The sequence below is a fragment of the Phyllopteryx taeniolatus genome, chromosome 8 (genome assembly GCF_024500385.1).
Source record: "Phyllopteryx taeniolatus isolate TA_2022b chromosome 8, UOR_Ptae_1.2, whole genome shotgun sequence".
Classification (NCBI taxonomy): Eukaryota; Metazoa; Chordata; class Actinopteri; order Syngnathiformes; family Syngnathidae; genus Phyllopteryx; species Phyllopteryx taeniolatus.
Genome location: NC_084509.1, coordinates 26,834,049 through 26,853,209, shown reverse-complemented (window position 1 = coordinate 26,853,209; position 19,161 = coordinate 26,834,049). Strand labels below are relative to the sequence as shown.

Sequence of the window (19,161 nt, the reverse complement as noted above, 5' to 3'; positions counted from 1 at the left end):
CATCTTTCTTAAAGTTGTTGAGACTCGCACACTGACGGGATTTGGCGCCTCCGAACGCGTTCGTTGTGAACTGCAGGTTTGGAGTGGCGGGCGATCCGAAAGCCTGTCCCACAGCTGACTCTGGGTCAGAGGCGGGTACACCTCAACTGGTCGCCAGCCAATCGCAGGGCAATTCGCACTCACATTCACACCGACGGGCAATTAAGAGTTTTCAATCAACCTACCATGTATGTTTTGGGGATGTGTGAGGTAACCGGAGTACCCGGAGAAAAGCCACGCAGGCACGGGGAGAGCATGCAAACTCCACACAGGCGGGGCCGCATTTGACCCCGGGTCCTCACAACTGAAGAACTGTGAGGGACATGTGCTAACCGGTCGTCCACCGTGACGCCCTAGTTTATTTCATCCATCCATCCATTTTCCGTACCGCTTTCAGTAAAAAAAAACAAAAAAAACTTCAACTAGATTTTAAATTAGTTATACGTACTGTAATTTGTTCAGGTTGCTGTCTATTGATTGTGGTTTGTTTCGTATCGTCTCCACGCGACAGGTGACTGTAAATTTACTCGTATGACATCAGTGGTCGTAAGAAATACGTTTCCCAGGGTGCATTTCGTGTTTTTTTTTCGACCACGCTTTCTTTTGACTACCATGTATTTTGTAATTTAATAATGCCTGCAAATAATGTTACTGGTTAGTTTTCGTGTTTATCTAAACATGAATAATAAAATAATTTTTACGTTATGCGAAACGTCTTCGTTTAAAGACTCTAAGAACTACATCTCCCATTAGCCTTTTCGACCGAACGGCAATGGTTCTGCACGGCACCAGTAGCCACTGTACTTGTTAAAATATATGTGGTCAGACAAAACGTTTGCACCCATGTACTGCTTTATAGTTTTCGCTGTATTTTTCGGATCTTGTGCGAGTAGCTCGATCACAAAAGGTGAGATTATTTAAACCTTTAACTAAGTTGGATAAGCGAAACGCAGGGAAAGCTTTTAGCTAGCATTCGATACACATGCAACCTCAACATCAAATCAACAACAGGTGCCCTCCTGTTGTGTTTTCGACAAATTTAACCCGAATTCAGCTTGAAATGGTCGAAACCAATACGTATCTTTAGTGAGGCACAGTCTTACTTATTAAATGCTTTTGTTTCCCCTGTACGTCAATGTATCATTACAATAACGAATTAGCGCACCCCTTTCATGTTTTTTTTCTTTCTTTCTTTTTCTTTTTTTACCATCAGCGTAATATGAACCCAGTGCTAACTTTTTTTTTTTTATCAGAGAAATATGGAAATTGACTTGTTAATATTTGAATAGAAATAGCTGGGAATCCTAGATTGTGGATTGCCTGCCTGTGCCCACCCATCAACAGTGAAATTACACAACCAAGTAAAGTTTGAGTTATCTGACTACTTCATTCTTGATCCTTGGGGTATGTTGACCATAACATGCCGCAGACATGTTAGGAACACATTTCAAAATGCATAATTAACACGTAACTTTTAACTCCCAAAAGACATTCCAGCAGTTTTAGCTTTACATTTGCCTCACGTGTTCCAGGGCTCTACACGAACTTTCTGCACGAGTAGCACTGGTGCGACCAACAGCACACAATGATTTGGTCGCACCATTTTTTGACGAGGTACACCATCATCATACCATAGTTTTGTATGCAGTAAAGATTGAAAAAAAGGTCGCATATGCGACCAATTTGGTCGTTGTCTCGAGCCCTGACTTACTATCACCTCCTGAGCATTGGAGAATTATTGTTCATCGGTGTTGATTGTGTTGTTTTTTTGCCCCAAGCGTCGGACTCTTCTCACAGCGCCTACGAGAACTACGTCACGTACATATGGCACAACCGGCTCTACTTGTACACGGCCGCCGCACTCACCATCACGCTGTGGTTCTCGCTCAACATATTCCTCAAGAAGGTAGATTGGCGCGTGGATACGGAGACGTAAACGTGTGTGTGTGTGTCACCGCTGTCGTATTTTCAGGGTAATAAAAGAGCACCTTTTTGTTTTGTTTTTTTAGAAAACCTTCTCAAAGGATGTCATCAGCCCCTGGGTCCAGGAGGCCACCAAGAAAGACGAGTGCTGTGCTAAACCTGCTGAAGTTCAGGTGTCCGGAGTGAAAATTTTCTTTGGCTCCCAGACGGGAACAGCTAAAGTACGAGTCTTGTTTCAACGTGTTACTCATCCACCAAGCTGAAATTTGTATGATGACTAGGGTTGCCAAATTCTGCTCATTTACAGAGTAGGAAACTCAGTGGAAATTAACTGGGAATTGATGGGAACAAACAGGAATAAACTATAAATTGACAAACTTGAAAGTTGGCTCTCAATACAAACAAATTGGACAAGTAGGTACTCCTAACTCTAACCGGGCCGGAGAAACTCACATTACATTTTAATAAAACATTTTGAATGTTTGACAATTTAACCTCAATTAATTTAAAAAATATTCTCTTTTGTATTAATCTGTAACAACAAAACTGTCACTGAGTATAACATGGATGAAAGGTGCTGCTTCCAAAAAAACAAATGAACGTTTGTCCCTGAAAATGTAACAAAATTCTGCATACAATATATAGCAGTTCAGGTGCAAGACGGGTCGGTTGCCTCGTTAAGGGGGGGGGGGGGGGAGAGATAAATTTATTTGATTAAAAAAATACATTCATAAATCGATGAGACCCCAAAAAAAATGGGATTAAATAAATGAATCGCCCAGCCCTAGCTCTTCATTTAAATGACTCAGTTTCCCGTTAATTCCTGTGGAAAGTTTCCAATTTGGAATATTTTCAAAATTCCCCAACTCAGCCTCCCATAAAACTGTATCGGTAACTTTGTAGATATTGACTGTCAAATTTGCCACCCCTTGGCAACCCAAATGATGAAACTGGCTTTTTTTTTTTTTTCTTGACAGAGTTTCGCAAAGGAGATGTCGGCAGACGTGAGGAGTTTGGGCCTGCCGGCCGAGGTGATGGACATGAAGGATTACGATCCGGACGATCGGCTGGCTGAAGAGGTAAGAAGCGGCTCCTTCCTTTGCCGGCTGCGCTAAGCTGGTGGCTTCCCTTTCCAACATGAACATCTGGCCAACTGTACTCATCATTAGAGCCCCAATGGCAGACACATTCATATTAACAAAGGTCGCCCACAACTTAAAATCCTGACACTGTGTTAAGTTGCATTGGCTCCATTCATCCTCCCAGTAAACCGCATTCAAAAGTGTCTCAGATCGGAAAAACTTGCTCTGCGGTTACAATCCAACATGTGATAATTAACATGTCTTATGAAAATAAGACAGTGAACTCCTTTCTGCCATTTCTGAAGTACTCTATTAATACAGTTGAGTTAATGACCCTTTTCACACTCTTACTAACCTTACCCATATCTTATAAACCCTTCTTCCTATTATGGCCGGGGCTGTCGATTATTCTATCGATCATGACATCGATTATTTGAGCAATCTCATCAAACTTGATTTTGTATAATAGTAATATGAAAATGTATGTGAAGTGCAGGCATATTTTTTTTGTCCACTTGGGGTCGCAATCCCCATGTTCTACACTGTGGTATCTGCGACTTTGAATGTGCGTGGCCTTGAAAGGCGGAGCCTGGCCTGCCGACTGACGTGCGAGTCAGCGGATGAGCGTGTCGAGTTGGTTGCTGTTAACGCAGGATAGCGGCAAGCTACTAACTGCCGAAGAAAAAGCACATAGTAGCATGCAAAAATGAAAGGTCAACATCATTTAAGTTTTAACAGTTAGAAACATATCAGTTAGACGTGCAATTCAATTCAATTAAGTTGACCTGTAAAGGTTATAGTGCATTTTCGGTACAGCCTGAAATTTCCCCCAAATATCCCAAACTGTTTGGGAGTAGCGCATGTCCCAAAAGTGGGAATTCCTTTTGACTGTGTGGTCTTGTTTGTTTGAGCCAGTGCAGCAGCAAGTGTGTGTGCGTGTTCCTGGTGGCCACGTACACGGATGGGCGGCCCACCGACAACGCCGACTGGTTCTGCAAGTGGCTGGAGGAGGCGTCCACCGACTTCCGCTATGGGAAGACGTACCTGAGGGGCCTCCGCTACGCCGTGTTTGGCCTGGGAAACTCGCTCTACGCCGCCCATTACAACACGGTAGGGCTCGGTCGTGTCGACTGAAAATAAAAGAATTTTATTTTATTTTTTAAATTATGCAACTTTTTTTAATCTTGAAAATATTGGACTTTCTCCTTATAAATAATGATTCCCTCAAAACTATACACCTGTTTTCCCCTCAAATTTATCACTAATTTTCCTATAATATACAACTTTTTTTAATCTTGATAATGAGTATAAGCGGTCCAGAAAATGGATGGATAATAATAATATTGTAATTTCTCAAATAGCCAAGTTTTTTTGCAAAATTATACTTGTATTTTCTTAAATGTACAACTTTTTTCTTCAGAAATATGTATGTTCTTAAAGTACAAGAAAAATGTTTTTTTTCTCATACACATTTTCCCCAAAAAATTCCAACTTTTTTCTAAAAAATACTTTTTTCTCGAAATTAATAAAGATAAAAATGTTTTTCTTGAAAAATGTAAAACTTTTTTTGTTTTTTTAAAATTAAACCAATTTTCTCAAGTGTGAAACTTTTCTCAGAAATATGCTACTTTTTCTCAAACAGATTTCACTTCTTTCTCAAAAATATACTTTTTTCTTACACATACTACTTTCTCAAAATATGTTACTTTTTATTCAAATGTATAATTTTTATTTTCTCAAAATAAAAGTTTTTCCTCAATTATCCAACTTTTTTTTTTATTATGTCAGACTTTTTTTTTGCTCATCAAAACTAGACAACTATTTTCTCAAATGTGCAGCTTTTTTTTAATTATTGCATTTTCTTTCTGGAAAATATTGTACTTTTTTCTCAAAATCAACTTTTTCCCAACTATTATTAGAATGTAAAAAAAGTCAAACGTTTTTTCCTAAAATCTTTTTTCCCTCAGATCTAACTCTGTTGAAAATATTTTTTTCTGGAAAAAAAAAATTCCCCCCAAAACTAAGTTAGTTTCTCAAATATGGAACTTTTTTTTCAGAAACTTAAAAAAACCCAAAAACTTTTTTTCACAAATTAAACTATGAGAATTGGCCCATGCACAACTTCGAACATATGAGTTTTTGATTGGCTATACATTCTCTGTCCAGGTGGGCAAAAACGTGGACAAGTGGCTGTGGATGCTGAGCGCCTCCCGCGTCCTGACCCGCGGCGAAGGCGATTGCAATGTGGCCAAGAGCGCCAATGGCAGCGTCCAGGCCGACTTCCTGGCCTGGAAGCTCAAGTTCCTCAAACGTCTGCGGGATCTCTGCCGGGACGACGACGACGACGACAAGTGCTGCGGGAAACGCGAGAAGGGTACTTCCTGTGTCAAGACGGATGGACAGGAAGTCGAAGCGTACGAGAACGCCGCTCTGGATCATAACTACACTGAGGTAAGGTACTTTAAAAATAATTACTTTGTTTGACTTTGGCAAGCAATAAAAGTATTGCTTTAGCGCCATCACCTTCATTTGTTAAACACTTTAAAAGCACGCACAGTGCACCAAAGTGCTGTGCAAAGCAAAAAAATACATGACACACAGACAGAGAGGGTCACATAAAACAAAAATGGGTTGGAAAAAAAAAAAGGTTTTATGCCACAGGTGTCAATCTCATGGGGCCTCGTACGGCCCTCCACATCATCTTATGTCTCCCTCAAAAGCAATTCAGTGCGTCAACTTCTATGATTCTTGTTAAAATCTGTACCAAAATTTTAAATTAATTTGTCATTTTTAATCAATAATATCGTTGGGATATTGCAAGGTTTTTTTTGTTACCAAACTCTTTTTTTTTTTTTTTTTTTAAAGTAACTTGAACAATAGTTGGACAAACTATTATCCTTGACTTCCGATGTCAAAAATAGTTATCCATCAATTTTTGATTGCACGGTGGCCGACTGGTTAGAGCGTCTGCCTCACAGTTCTGAGGACCGGGGTTCAATCCCCGGCCCCGCCTGTGTGGAGTTTGCATGTTCTCCCCGTGCCTGCGTGGCTTTTCTCCGGGCACTCCGCTTTCCTCCCACATCCCAAAAACATGCATGGTAGGTGAATTGCCCATAGGTGTGACTGTGAGTGTGATTATCGTATGTATGCATACATAATACTGGTTTTAGTCACTCCGCTGAGAAAATGTTCCACACGCCTCACATGTGACATTTCTGTCCGTCCCTCAGACACACACTTTGCTCTTCTCACCAATCGCTGCATTTTCACACACACGCACAACGTGACAGCTCACAGATGACCCGTCGTCATGGCAGCGGACACCTCGGGAGACGACTGTGTCGTCGAGACTTGTTCCTGGCAGCAACCGACAAGCGCGCCTGTCATCTTTTTCATCGTACTTGCAAGCAATTTTTAGATTTACGCACCTTTCAGTTTTTAATTTGACGGCCTAATAATGGCGAGAGGCAGGTTAAACGCAGACACTTTTTTAGGGGGGGAGTAGAGTTTCTAATGAACACGTTTCATGTCTGCCAGGACGTGGCGTTTACAAACTAGTGTCACACCAAGGCTTTACTTTGTAGCTGAAAGGAGACCAGGTTTTATTATTTTAAGGCAAACGTACGCCTGCGTGGCTTTTCTCCGGGCACTCCGGTTTCTTCCCACATCCCAAAAACGTTGATTGAAGACTCTAAATTGCCCGTAGGTGTGAACGTGAGTGCAAATGGTTGTTTGTTTGTATGTGCCCTGCGATTGGCTGGCAACCCGTTCAGGGTGTCCCCCGCCTCCTGCCCGGTGATAGCTGCGATAGGCTCCAGCACGCCTGCGACCCGCGTGAGGAGAAGCGGCTCAGTAAATGGATGGATGGATGGATGGCATTTTATGTTTAAAAAAAAATGCTGTTATAATTGGGAGGTTTGTTAAAAAATATTTCAAATTATACTCTGTTGGTTACTTGAAAAAAAATATCATTTGAGTAATAATTTGGAATGCGGTCTACGTAAAATTATTAATTTCAATCGTAGTTAATTCATTCTCATTTTAAAATTTGATTATGTATATAATCAATGTATTTAATATTGATATTAAAAAATCCATGAATACATTAGGAGTAACCAAACAACAAAAAACGAAAGCTAAATTATTGCAACATGATATATAATCAATGTATTTATAACCAACCAATTATTTAATAAAACATATTTTTACATTATACATTTCAATTACCAGTTTTAGGGAAAAGACAAAAAGAAAAATGATTGCAACAAATAACCCGTGACTCTTGGTCATAGAAATGCTTGGTGTGCCAAATTACTCATTAGCTGTTAGCTCATAGCATGTTTGATTCATCCATCCATTTTCTTTAGCGCTTATCCTCATTTGGGTGGCTTTGGGGAATGCTGGCGCCTATCCCAGCTGACTTTGCGCGAAAGACGGATGGTACACCCTGAACTGGTCGCCAGCCAAACAAAACATGTTGAAGACAGCATTCTGGACATGTTCAAACCTCCAACAAACTCGTTAGCATCTAGCATGTTGTTTCTTGTTATCCACCTCCGAAGTCTCATGTTTTAGTTTTTTTGCGGCTTTCTTCAGGAGGAGCCGGTGGAGTCGAGCAGTGACGACGACTCGCCAACCTCCCCCTCCGTGTTGGATGTGGAGGATCTGGGCAGCCTGATGATGAGCAACGTCAAACAGGTCAGCGTGCGGCCGGTCTCATTTGCACGCTTTGAAAGCAGCCTCGCCTCCCGCGGAAGCGGCAGATGGCCTGGTAGACGCGCGGACGCCCACCGACATGATGAGTGACTCAAACAACGGATGGACACGTAAACATAATACACGGGTCTTCATTCATTTAGATCTTTTTTTTTTTTTCAAAAGTATATAGACTGCATTCTTCTCGAAAAAGAAACGTTTTGCATATTATATTTTTGAGAGAAAAAGTTGTATATTTGCGCACATTTTTTTGTGTATTTTTTAGAAAAAGGTAGCATTGAGACATTTTTTTTGTATTCCACAAAATGATATGGCTTTCTTAAGAAAGAAAACATTTTGGAGATTTGGTATACTGTATATAAAAAAAAAAGTCTTTCTGAGGAAAATCACGTATTTCTGTATTTTTTTGGGGGGGACAAGAAAAGTTGTTTAGTTGTTTCGAAAAAACGTATTTTTGAGGAAAAATGTCATGTATTTCCTGATATGGGGTGGGGGGGGTATTTGTTAGGGAAATAGATGTGTATTTCATATACAGTGGACCTCTGGAGAAAAAAAAAATTTGTTAACCCAAAAAATTCTTGAATAAGCTTAGTACTCTGGCGTGGTGCTGGAAATCCGGCGTATTAATTTTCGGGGGACGAGACAGGACTCAATAGAGTGACGAATGGAAACAAAACCAAAAAAAAAAGAATCACTCCTACAAGACGTGAGTCCATTATCATGCATCTTTTACGGTTCCCAGATTCCCTCAGACGGCGGGCAGGTGGCCAAGCGCTCCAGGAAGGTGGCGAGGAAGAGCCAAGAGGAAAAAGAGGAAGAGCGACGGGAGATGATCACACCCGCCCTGAGAGAAGCTCTGAGTAAACAAGGTAGCGCAGTGCCACCGTGCTCCACTGAGTCCTTAATGGAGCGGCGAATAGCTTTTTTCTCAATAGGAGCATCTGCCAGGTGTTTGTGCATGATGATGATGATGATGGAGCCAGAGCTCCATCATCATTGCTTGGTAGTAATAAAAATAAAAGGACCTCCTCGAGGGAAGGCAGCCAGATGTTAGCCGCCAGTCGCCTCACCTTGTTGTCTCCACAAGGACGACAAAGTTTGTTGACTTAAAAGTCCCCAAACTTTTCTTCATTGCGCCAACAAATCAATCACAATTTGGTCAACTCTGCCAGAGGCTGCCCCGTCTGTTGCTGCTTTATTAATCGCTAAATAGATCAAACACGAGAGCCAAAGCTCGGGAGACAGAGCTTTAGAGCCATCCTGCGACAGACACAACGTGAGAGGCGTGAGTCAAGAGACAAAAGAGGCATACTGGAAGAGGCCTAATGCGCGAGCTGCAACTTGAGAGGCCCGACTTGAGCGCCGCGACTTGAGAGCCTCAACTGGAGCGCCATTCCAGGACTCAAGAGTCACAGGAACCGTAATGCAAGCGGCCCAATGCGCGAGCTGCAACTTGAGAGGCCCGAGTCGAGCGCCTCAACGTGAGAAAAGGCCCGACTTGAGCGCCTCGACTTGAGCGCCGCGACTTGAGAGCAATTGCGCGAGAGGTGCAACCGGAGAGCCCCAGGAGCCATACTGCGAGAGGCATGCCAGAGAGGCAACTGCGTCATGAGAGTCGCGACTCAAGAGTCGTACCTGGAGAGCCATCCCATACCCCGAGAGGCACGATTTGAGATCCATAACGCAACAGGCGCAACATGAGAGGCGCGACTCAAGGGCCGCAAGACTCGGACCGCGAGAGGCGTACTGTGAGAGGAATGACTTGAGAGCAGCAGAATCGGCGCGTGAGTGGCGTTCTCGAGTCGAGAGCCGTGTCTCGATAGCCGCGGGAGCCGTACTGCGAGGGGCGCGGCGGGAGAACTGCGACTCGAGAGCCATACTGCGAGAGCCACAGTAGCTGTAACACGATCGACACGACTCATGAGGCTTAATGAGAGGACGACTCGAGAGCTGCAGGAGCCATACCGCGAGAGATGCGACTCCACAGCCGTATCTTGAGAGCCATACCGCAAGAGGCAGGACTCCAAAGCCGCAGGATCCATAACGCAAAAGGTGCGACTCGAGAGGTGGAACGTGATAAACCGAGTTATGAGCCTCTTTTTCACGTGAGATCCGGCTAAATTACTACAAAACCGAAGTAAAAGAATCAGAAGGCCAGTTCAGAGTGTAACGGTAGAGCCGGCAATTGTGACATTGCCACGATGTGTTCCAGAGGCTGCTTTACCTTGTCGTCCGAGTTATTAAGCACAAAATCCATGTTTGTTTCTTTTTATCCCGAAGGTGTCTTTGTCTGGAACATTTTTTATTTCTCACCCGAACCGGCGCATTGGCTCGCTCACCTGCGGAAGTCGCTGAGCAGCCTCTGGCAGCCATTCAGCTCCCGCTCCTGCTGCGCGCCGTCCACGACGACTACGCTATAAATAGCAACACGTCACTCCTGTCCACCCAAATGTTGACCTGCTGTCTTTTGTTAGGAACATTTCTTGCTGTTTTTCTGCAACACGGCTAGAAAACAGAAAGCCATTCGTCGTTATGAAATTGTTTATTCGCTGTATATGCAATACTTATTTTAACATTAGAAATTGTCAAACAGGTATAAACTGAATTTAGCCAGTCTTAATAACGACGCACCAAATTTTCGGCCAAGGATAATGTTTGGCCGACAATGGCCCCAAGCAGTTTGGTTTTATTTCTGTTGTGTGATGAAATAATGAAAGTTCAGACGTGAGCAACCACGTCCTAACCATGTCTGCTACATTAGCTTGTTATTATATATTTGTCTATATTTCTTATACTGTTGAATAAATTCTTTATTTTCCCTTTTTTTTTCCAAGTTTACTTATTTAAATCTTGAGCTACTCTAATTTAAAATTTTAATACATATCCTTTAAAACTGTCAGTTCATAAACAATGAAAAAATGTTTACAAAAAAAATTTGTTTTTGCCATATTGCCCACCCAGTAGACCCCAGCTATTGGTGGGGGACCGGACTGCGAATAGTGAAAATCTGCGGCTAATTGACGGCCGTTATAATTGCATTGACAAAAGAAAAAAAAAATATTGAATATGCATGAATAAAGCATTTTCGGGGTTGGTTCCATCCCAAAGGAAAAAATTAATTATGTGAAAAAAATGTAGAACAACTGATAAAGAATCCACAAGTGGCAAACTGTAAATATACGGGGGTTACTGTATCGTGTCCAGGTAATGTCCTGTCCAATTTATTTTTTATTCCCCCCCCCCCCGCCACCCCCGTCCTTGAAGCGCTTTTCGGAGCCAAAGCAAGCGAAGCCAATCAGGCATGCAGAGTGACTGTTCTTAATAAAGCTTCCTGTTTGTGGTCTCTGCCCAGGTTACAAGCTGATCGGAAGTCACTCAGGGGTGAAGCTGTGCCGTTGGACCAAGGTACGTACACTTGAACTCCACAACCCCTTTTGAGTGACATGATTGACAGCTGAGGTGTTTTTCTTGTTTTTGTTTTTAAAAAAATATATAACAAGTCCATGCTGCGAGGCCGAGGTGGCTGCTACAAGCACACCTTCTATGGCATCCAGTCCCACCGCTGCATGGAGACCACGCCCAGTCTGGCCTGCGCCAACAAATGCGTCTTCTGCTGGAGGTAAGGCAGCAGTCGACTTTTCCAAGAAATCTCATGGATTAGCTAAACAGTAAAGGTATCGATCTGAGGCTCAGAGCTGTTGAAATGTCAAGTGTAAGATAATAATTGAGCGATTCTTGTGGAGAAATATGAGCGTGTCAACATGTGAAAGCATGAGACAGTTCTACGAGTAATTGGGAGTGACTTATTTTTTCAAATGTAACTAAAATAGTAATCATGGGAATTTCCAAAAGTAATTGAATTACAAATGTTCTCCCAGTAATGTGATGGATTACAATCACATACGTTTTGTAATTCAATGACATAATAATTTCGTTACATGTAATTAGTAACTCCCCAACACTTGTTTCTAAGCGCGGTGTATGTCGTTGTTGCAAGCAAGCAGCATGCGGTGGGAATGCGGCAAACACCGAAATGTGGACGCTGATTCATGACAGCGTTGGCGACAGGCGAAGTGTTTGTCGCCAACGCTCCCCGCTTGAAGGTCGCCGTCAGAGCACCGCTCCCCCTGTCGCCGCGCGCACGACATTTTGTCCAGAAGCAGCAATGAAGGGCGACAGGCAGTCAGCAAGCGTGGAACCCAACCCCCCGCAAACACACACACATACACGCTGACATCCTGCAGAAAATGTCTTGTGTCATTGCAAGGTCAGCTGCTTACATTGAAACAAGTGTCTACATAGAAAAGACCTCGAGACTTTTTGGGAAAATAATCACTGAATCAGACAATGAGTTTGGACCCTGAAAGAAAAAATTCCAATTTTATTTTTGTAAGATTATGACTTTTTTTCTTTTTAGAAATACGATGTTATTCATGGGAAATTATGAAATTCTAAAATAATCAATTTGTATTCTTGTAATATGACTTCATTTGTAAAAACAGGACTATTCTTGTAAAATGACAACTATTTTAATCACTTAAAATGTGACTTTTTCGAAAAAAAAATATTCCTGTGAGATTCCAACTTTTTTCACAGTTTTTAATGGTTTTATTCCCATAATATGACCTAGGAAAAGTAGACCTATTCCAATAAATTCACATTTTATTTCTTGAAAACCTTAGATTTTTATCAGATAAAATGTGACTTTTTTTCCCTCGAAAAATGCAACTTATTCCTGTAACATTAACTTTTTCTGACATTTAAAAAAAAACAAGAAAAATGCCAATTCATCTATTCCAATACATTTTTTTTTTAAGTTGACAGCATTCGTGTTTAATCTCATAAAACCCAACTTTATTCTAAAAAAAAAAAAAAAAAAAAAAAAGCCCTGTCCAATATGAAACCATATTGTACACCAGTGTGAAGTAAAAGCACAACAATCCACTTTTGATAGAGCTCTTGTCTTGGATGCCAATGAATTATACAGGTCTACCTATTGTTGTGTCCGCTGAGTGCAAACATCTTTCAGGTGCTCAGAACAAAGCTAAGATGAAACCTGCTTTGATGTTTTTTTTTTTTGTGTGTGTGTGCGTGCTTGACCACAAGGCACCACACCAATCCGGTGGGCACCGAGTGGCGCTGGAAGATGGACCCCGCCGAGAAGATCCTGCAGGACGCGCTGGAGAAGCATCAGGACATGATCCGACAGTTTCGAGGTCAGCGGCGCGACACGCCAAGCTCTATTCTGAAAAATGTGGCGTGAGATGCTCTTGTACTTATTGTTGATGTTCCAGCATTTCTGGCAAATTCCAGGCATGAATTAAATATTTCTCCTGGGCGGTTGCACTCGTGTGCGCTGTGCTGTACTGTCGTCTCCCGATTCAGAGCACGGACCAGTTTGTAGCCAGAAAATACAAATCAAACAAGAGAACCACTAAAACAGGAGTTCATATGCTTAGATCCAGAAATGTATTTTGTCTTCTGGAGCCATTTCTCCAGGTAACAGGCCCAAAAATCGGACTTTTTTTTTTTTCCTCTTAAATACGATGAAGATTGTCATTTTTCCCTTCAGTTTAATACAGAACCACGTTTTGCCTTTTTAATATCGATTGTCGTGTGCTTGTGTTGTGTATGTGTTGCTGCTCCATGCGTGTTCAGTAGCCGTTCTTTGAAGTTTTATAATTACCGTAGCATTGATGCTAATTTTTGTTTGCCTGTCTATGGCAGTTATGAAAAAGCTGTACACTTTCATTCTAATATGCCAACGTCCCCTAGAGGTTATGAAAAAGGTGTACACTTTCATTCCAATATGTCAGTGGCACATATGACTGCGTGTATGTACAGTTGTGCTCATAAGTTTACATACCGTGGCAGAATTTGTGAAATATTGTTTTGTAAATATGACTGAATAACAACCATCATTAATTTCTTTATGGTTATGTTTTGTTTAATGATAATGCTTTTCTGAAATGCTTGACAGTTTAATTTGAGTCCCATTAAAATCATTTTTTTTTAGAATTTGGCCTGGCCCTTCATGTTTTCTTTAAATTGTACCCATCTTACAAATTCTGCCCGGGTAATGAAACATATGAGCACAACTGTGTGTTTTCTCATTTACTCAATAAAAGTAGGGCTGTGAATTTCAAAATAAGAGCAAGTAAATAAAGTATTGCGTGTTCAAATAAAGTGCTTAACTTCAGAATTAATATTTGAAAAAAAACTAACAAAATACAGATAGTTCGTTTTGATTATATGGGTAGAAGCAAAATCATGCATTGTAAAAATGCATTATACAACCCCAATTCCAATGAGGTTGGGACGTTGTGTTAAACATAAATGAAAACAGAATACAATGATTTCCAAATCATGTTCAGCCTATATTTAATTGAATACACGACAAAGACAAGATTTTTAATGTTCAAATTGATGTACTTGGCTATAAAAGGAGCTTCCCTGTATTGCTCAGTCATTCACAAGCAAAAATGGTGCGACGTTCGCCTCTGCGAACAAGTGCGTGAGAAAATAGTCGAACAGTTTAAGGACAATGTTCCTCAACGTGCAATTGCAAGGAATTTAGGGATTTCAGCATCTACGGTCCATAATATCATCAAAAGGTTCAGAGAAGGCGGCACGGTGACCGACTGGTTAGAGCGTCAGCCTCACAGTTCTGAGGAGCGGGGTTCAATCCCGGGTCCCGCCTGTGTGGAGTTTGCATGTTCTCCCCGTGCCTGCGTGGGTTTCCTCCCACATCCCAAAAAACATGCATTAATTGGAGACTCTAAATTGCCCGTAGGTGTGAATGTGAGTGCGAATGTTGTTTGTTTCTATGTGCCCTGCAATTGGCTGGCAACCAGTTCAGGGTGTACCCCGCCTCCTGCCCGATGATAGCTGGGATAGGCTCCAGCACGCCCGCGACCCGAGTGAGGAGAAGCGGCTCAGAAAATGGATGGATGGAGGTTCAGAGAATCTGGAGAAATTACTGCATGGAAGCGGCAAGGCCGAAAACCGACATCGAATGCCCGTGACGTACGATCCCTCAGGCGGCGCTGCATCAAAAACTGACATCAATGTGTAACGGATATCACCGCGTGGGCTCAGGAACACTTCAGAAAACCAATGTCAGTAAATACAGTTCGGCGCTACATCCGTAAGTGCAACTTGAAACTCTACTATGCAAAGCAAAAGCCATTTATCAACAACACCCAGAAACGCCGCCGGCTTCTCTGGGCCCGAACTCATTGAAGATGGACCGATGCAAAGGGGAAAAGTGTTCTGTGGTCCGACGAGTCCACATTTCAAATTGTTTTTGGAAATTGTGGACGTCGTGTCCACCGGGACAAAGAGGAAAAGAACCATCCGGAGTGTTATGGACGCAAAGTTCAAAAGCCAGCATCTGTGATGGTATGGGGCTGTGTTAATGCCAATGGCATGGGTAACTTACACATCTGTGAAGACACCATTAATGCTGAAAGCTACATACAGGTTTTGGAGAAACATATGCTGCCATCCAAGCAACGTCTTTTTCATGGACGCCCCTGCTTATTTCACCAAGACAATGCCAAACCACATTCTGCATGTGTTACAAAAGCGTGGTTCCGTAGTAAAAGAGTGCGGGTACTAGACTGGCCTGCCTGGAGTCCAAACCTGTCTCCCATTGGAAATGTGTGGCGCATTATGAAGCGTAAAATACAACAACGGAGACCCTGGACTGTTGGACAGCTGAAGCTGTACATCGAGCAAGAATGGGAAAGAATTCCACCTACAAAGCTTCAACGATGAGTGTACTCAGTTCCCAAACGTTTATTGAATGTTGTGAAAAGAAAAGGTGATGTAACACACTGGTAAACATGACCCTGTCCCAGCTTTTTTGAAACGTGTTGCAGCCATTAAATTAATGATTATTTGCTAAAAACAATCAAGTTTATCAGTTTGAACATGAAATATCTTTGTCGTGTATTCAATTAAATATAGGTTGAACATGATTAGGAAGTAATTGTATTCTGTTTTTATTTATGTTAAACACAACGTCCCAACTTCATTGGAATTGGGGTTGTACATAGGTAGAAGGGTTTTCCAGAATTTTGAGGTCAACTTTGGGGGTGCGTATTATACACGCGAAATTACGGTAATTAGGGCTGCAGTTAACAATGATTTTAGTAATCGATTATTCTGTTGATGAATTTTAAAAATGTACTAAAATTATTTTAAATTGACAAATTAATTATGATTCATCGACCGGTTTGGTCCGTAACATGTCAGAAAATAGGAGAAATGTTGATAAATCTAAAGATAATTGAAAGAAAGAAGCGCAGGTTAGGAATTACCCTAACAGCTATGCTAATTTCTGTTAGCCCTTCTGCAGCGTTATTCATTATGTGTAAGCATTAAGCTATTGGACTTTTGTTAGACGACTGAATGTTTGGTTGATGATTTTGGTATTTAAATGTATAGTTTAATGTCAGTTTTACAGTAAACTTCAACTGGGAGTGACAAAAAAAATAGCTTGAAGCAAGCATGCTGTGCCTCTTATTTGAAGAACTGTGCAGCTGCAGATTGAAATCCGCCGTTGCCTTTTGTCTCGCCAGGCGTCCCCGGCGTGAAGCGGGAGCGTTACGAGGAGGGTCTGACGGTGCAGCACTGCGCTCTGTCCCTGGTGGGCGAGCCCATCATGTACCCCGAGATCAACCGCTTCGTGCGCCTCCTCCACTCCCGACGCATTTCAAGCTTCCTGGTCACCAACGCGCAGTTCCCCGAGGAAATCAGGTAGCGTTGCCTCGCTCGCCGCTTGGCAGCCAGATGCCTTCAATTGATGTCGACTTGTTTGCCAGAGCTGTGAATAAGTAGCAATAAATGGCTACCTTGACTATACGTATGGATATTTGGCGCCCATTGTAATTGCATTGAATTTTTTTTTTTCCCCTAAATATTCTTGAATATGATAAAACGCCAATAAGCGTTTTTGGGGTTGGTCTCCCTCCAAAAAAGAATAAATGAGGAAAAATGAAAAAAAAAAAGCCAGTATGCGGGGGTCCACTGCATATCAAATCACTTTTCCCTTTGATTTGAATTAAACTGACATTTATCTGTTCCAGCCCCCCAAAAGCAAAAAAAAAAAAGTAATTGTCACTTGTTTTTAAGTGCTTTATCTGTCGTGCTTGAGTGCCTTATGATTTCTTCTCCTGAATTCTTCATGACAAACTCTTGAACTAAGCGACCCGACTTCTCCATCGTCTACCTCCTCCTCCTCTTCCTCTCCACCGTGTGGGGGAGTCAATAATTGGTGAAGGCTCAGTAGTTGCCGGTGCTTTCAGGAGCTTGGATCCCGTCACGCAGCTGTATGTGAGCGTGGACGCCAGCACCAAGGAGAGCCTGAAGAAGATCGACAGGCCGCTCTTTAAGGACTTCTGGACGCGATTCCTAGACAGCCTCAAGGCCCTGGCGGAGAAGGTCAGACCACAAACTCCAATCCTCATATTTTTTATTCGAAAAAGTCACACGTTGCCAAGAAGAATACAGTGAAAACTAAATTTAACAATGCTATTCAATTTTAATATCCTTATATTATGAGAGAATTTTCCCCAGGAAAACATTTTGTAGTTTTTTTGACAGTTATTTAAAAAAATGTTTTGGATTTCTTTTTATTTTAAGTCACATTTTTCTATCTTAGGCAAAGTGCCCCGCTGTGTGTGTGTGTGTGTGTGTGTGTGTGGGGGGGGGGGGGGGGGACCTTTCTGTATGATAAACACTTGGTAAATATAAAAGAATCCAATGAAAAACAATAAGTACGACATTAGCTGCCTTAAATGCCTTATTTTTCCAAGTGGCCACATATTCTTACGCCACTGCGCCAACCAGTTGATTGCGCCCCATTTGCAACCTCGAAACATTGCATACTGGTACCGTCGAGGACCCCATGTGCATTTTCTTACTCATGTTAGCTCTCCACGACTCCGCCACCCACTTTTGGGTCACGACCCACCAGTTTAGAACCACTGCTTTAGAGTGTTTACGACCTCATTCGTTGAAGTCAAGAGCACAGTGTTTTTGTGTTTTGAGTGCGTGAGCCACTAAAATGCCAAAACACTTTGCCCGCTTTGAGCTGCTCTTATCGATGACTTTAAAACGTCAAACCTTTGTGCCTGTCCCCGCCGGATGCGAGCCTGCGCCAGCATGCGTCCATTTCCGTGTCGCGGGGGACCGCCCGGACAAAAGGTCTCGCTGGCCTTTTGCTTTTCAAGAAAAAGAGACAAAAGCCCATCAGCGCAGCTGGCGGCCCGCGGCAGCCTCTGTCGATACGTACGCTACAGACGCTTGTTTGCGCTTAACCCGTTTCTCGTTCCAGACCTGTGAAAAACTGCAGTATCGAGAGACAATATCATAAAATATAGACACCGTGTTCCAAATGATGATGCAAATTGTATTAAAGTGTCATAACAATTGGATTTGTGGGTTTTGATTCAACTCAAGGAAGCTAATTGTGTCTCAGGGCTCTGGATTACTGAACTCAATCTCAGGCACTTCTCTGATAATTAGTTTGCCAGGTGCGCCCAATTCAAGAAGGATGTGCCACAGTATTAATCAGTTTGAACATTCAATGTTTTGTCTTTGTAGTGTATTCAATTGAAGATAGGTTGCAAAGGATTTGCAAACCATTGTGTTCTGTTTTGATTTCCTTGTTGCACAACTTGATTGGAATTGGGGTTTTTACATCGGATTAAGAGCGCAGCTGCTGAAATGTAATTGTCAAAGCAGCAAACAAGTATTTGAAGCTGCTGGCGCTAACATCCAGGTGTAGGATCGACCGGAGGGTTTGAACGTTTGCGTAAACGTTTTATTCGGCCAGCCCGAAACAATGCTCACGAGCAGAAACGGCTGCAGTGGACCCAGAAATACGTGAAGACAAGTTTTCAAACAGTCTTGTTCGCCGATGAGCGCCCTGCGACCGTGGATGGTTAGTCGGCGGAAGGCCGGCACGTCCCAACACGGCTGCCACGTCGGCAAGGAGGCGGCAGAGACGTGTTTTGGGCAGAGAGGCGGTTGGCGCGTTTAGGCTCCCAGATCCTGTGAAAATCACCTCTGACAACTATGTGGCGTTTCTGACTGCCCACTTTCTTCGTCAAAATGTAACTTGACCTGTTCAGATGTTTTTGATTGAAATAGATTTGAATTTCACTAAACGTGACCTGCTACTGCCGCAAATTCAACAAACGACCCTTTTCAGTTCTTTAACATTTTGCCAACTCTTTTGCCAACATTTTGCCAACTCTTTTGCGCACAATAATTGAGAACGGTGCATTTTTGAAAGAAAACAAATATTGTCATCGTTGGGAGGTTTGTTCAATAACATTCAAATGATACTCTAATGCTGAATGAATTGAGCACGATGTTGACTGTCATTTGC

General features: G+C 42.2%; 1 protein-coding gene across 4 annotated transcripts in view; it reads left to right on the top strand.

Moving 5' to 3' along the window:
• The first annotated feature begins 382 nt into the window (after window positions 1-382).
• Window positions 383-19,161, top strand: part of tyw1 (tRNA-yW synthesizing protein 1 homolog (S. cerevisiae)) — a 36,410-nt gene continuing 17,631 nt past the window's right edge. The window contains exons 1-13 of one of the 4 annotated variants that reach the window (XM_061782265.1): window positions 383-946; window positions 1,818-1,945; window positions 2,049-2,183; window positions 2,940-3,041; window positions 3,960-4,154; window positions 5,211-5,495; window positions 7,641-7,742; window positions 8,503-8,629; window positions 11,113-11,165; window positions 11,261-11,379; window positions 12,867-12,976; window positions 16,346-16,523; window positions 17,072-17,207. In XM_061782265.1, the coding sequence (XP_061638249.1) occupies window positions 856-946; window positions 1,818-1,945; window positions 2,049-2,183; window positions 2,940-3,041; window positions 3,960-4,154; window positions 5,211-5,495; window positions 7,641-7,742; window positions 8,503-8,629; window positions 11,113-11,165; window positions 11,261-11,379; window positions 12,867-12,976; window positions 16,346-16,523; window positions 17,072-17,207 (1,761 nt within the window). In that variant the 5' untranslated portion in view covers window positions 383-855. Of the gene's footprint in view, window positions 947-1,817; window positions 1,946-2,048; window positions 2,184-2,939; window positions 3,042-3,959; window positions 4,155-5,210; window positions 5,496-7,640; window positions 7,743-8,502; window positions 8,630-8,681; window positions 9,813-11,112; window positions 11,166-11,260; window positions 11,380-12,866; window positions 12,977-16,345; window positions 16,524-17,071; window positions 17,208-19,161 lie in introns of those variants that run through there. The other 3 variants (XM_061782264.1, XM_061782262.1, XM_061782266.1) reach the window with 3 other exon arrangements.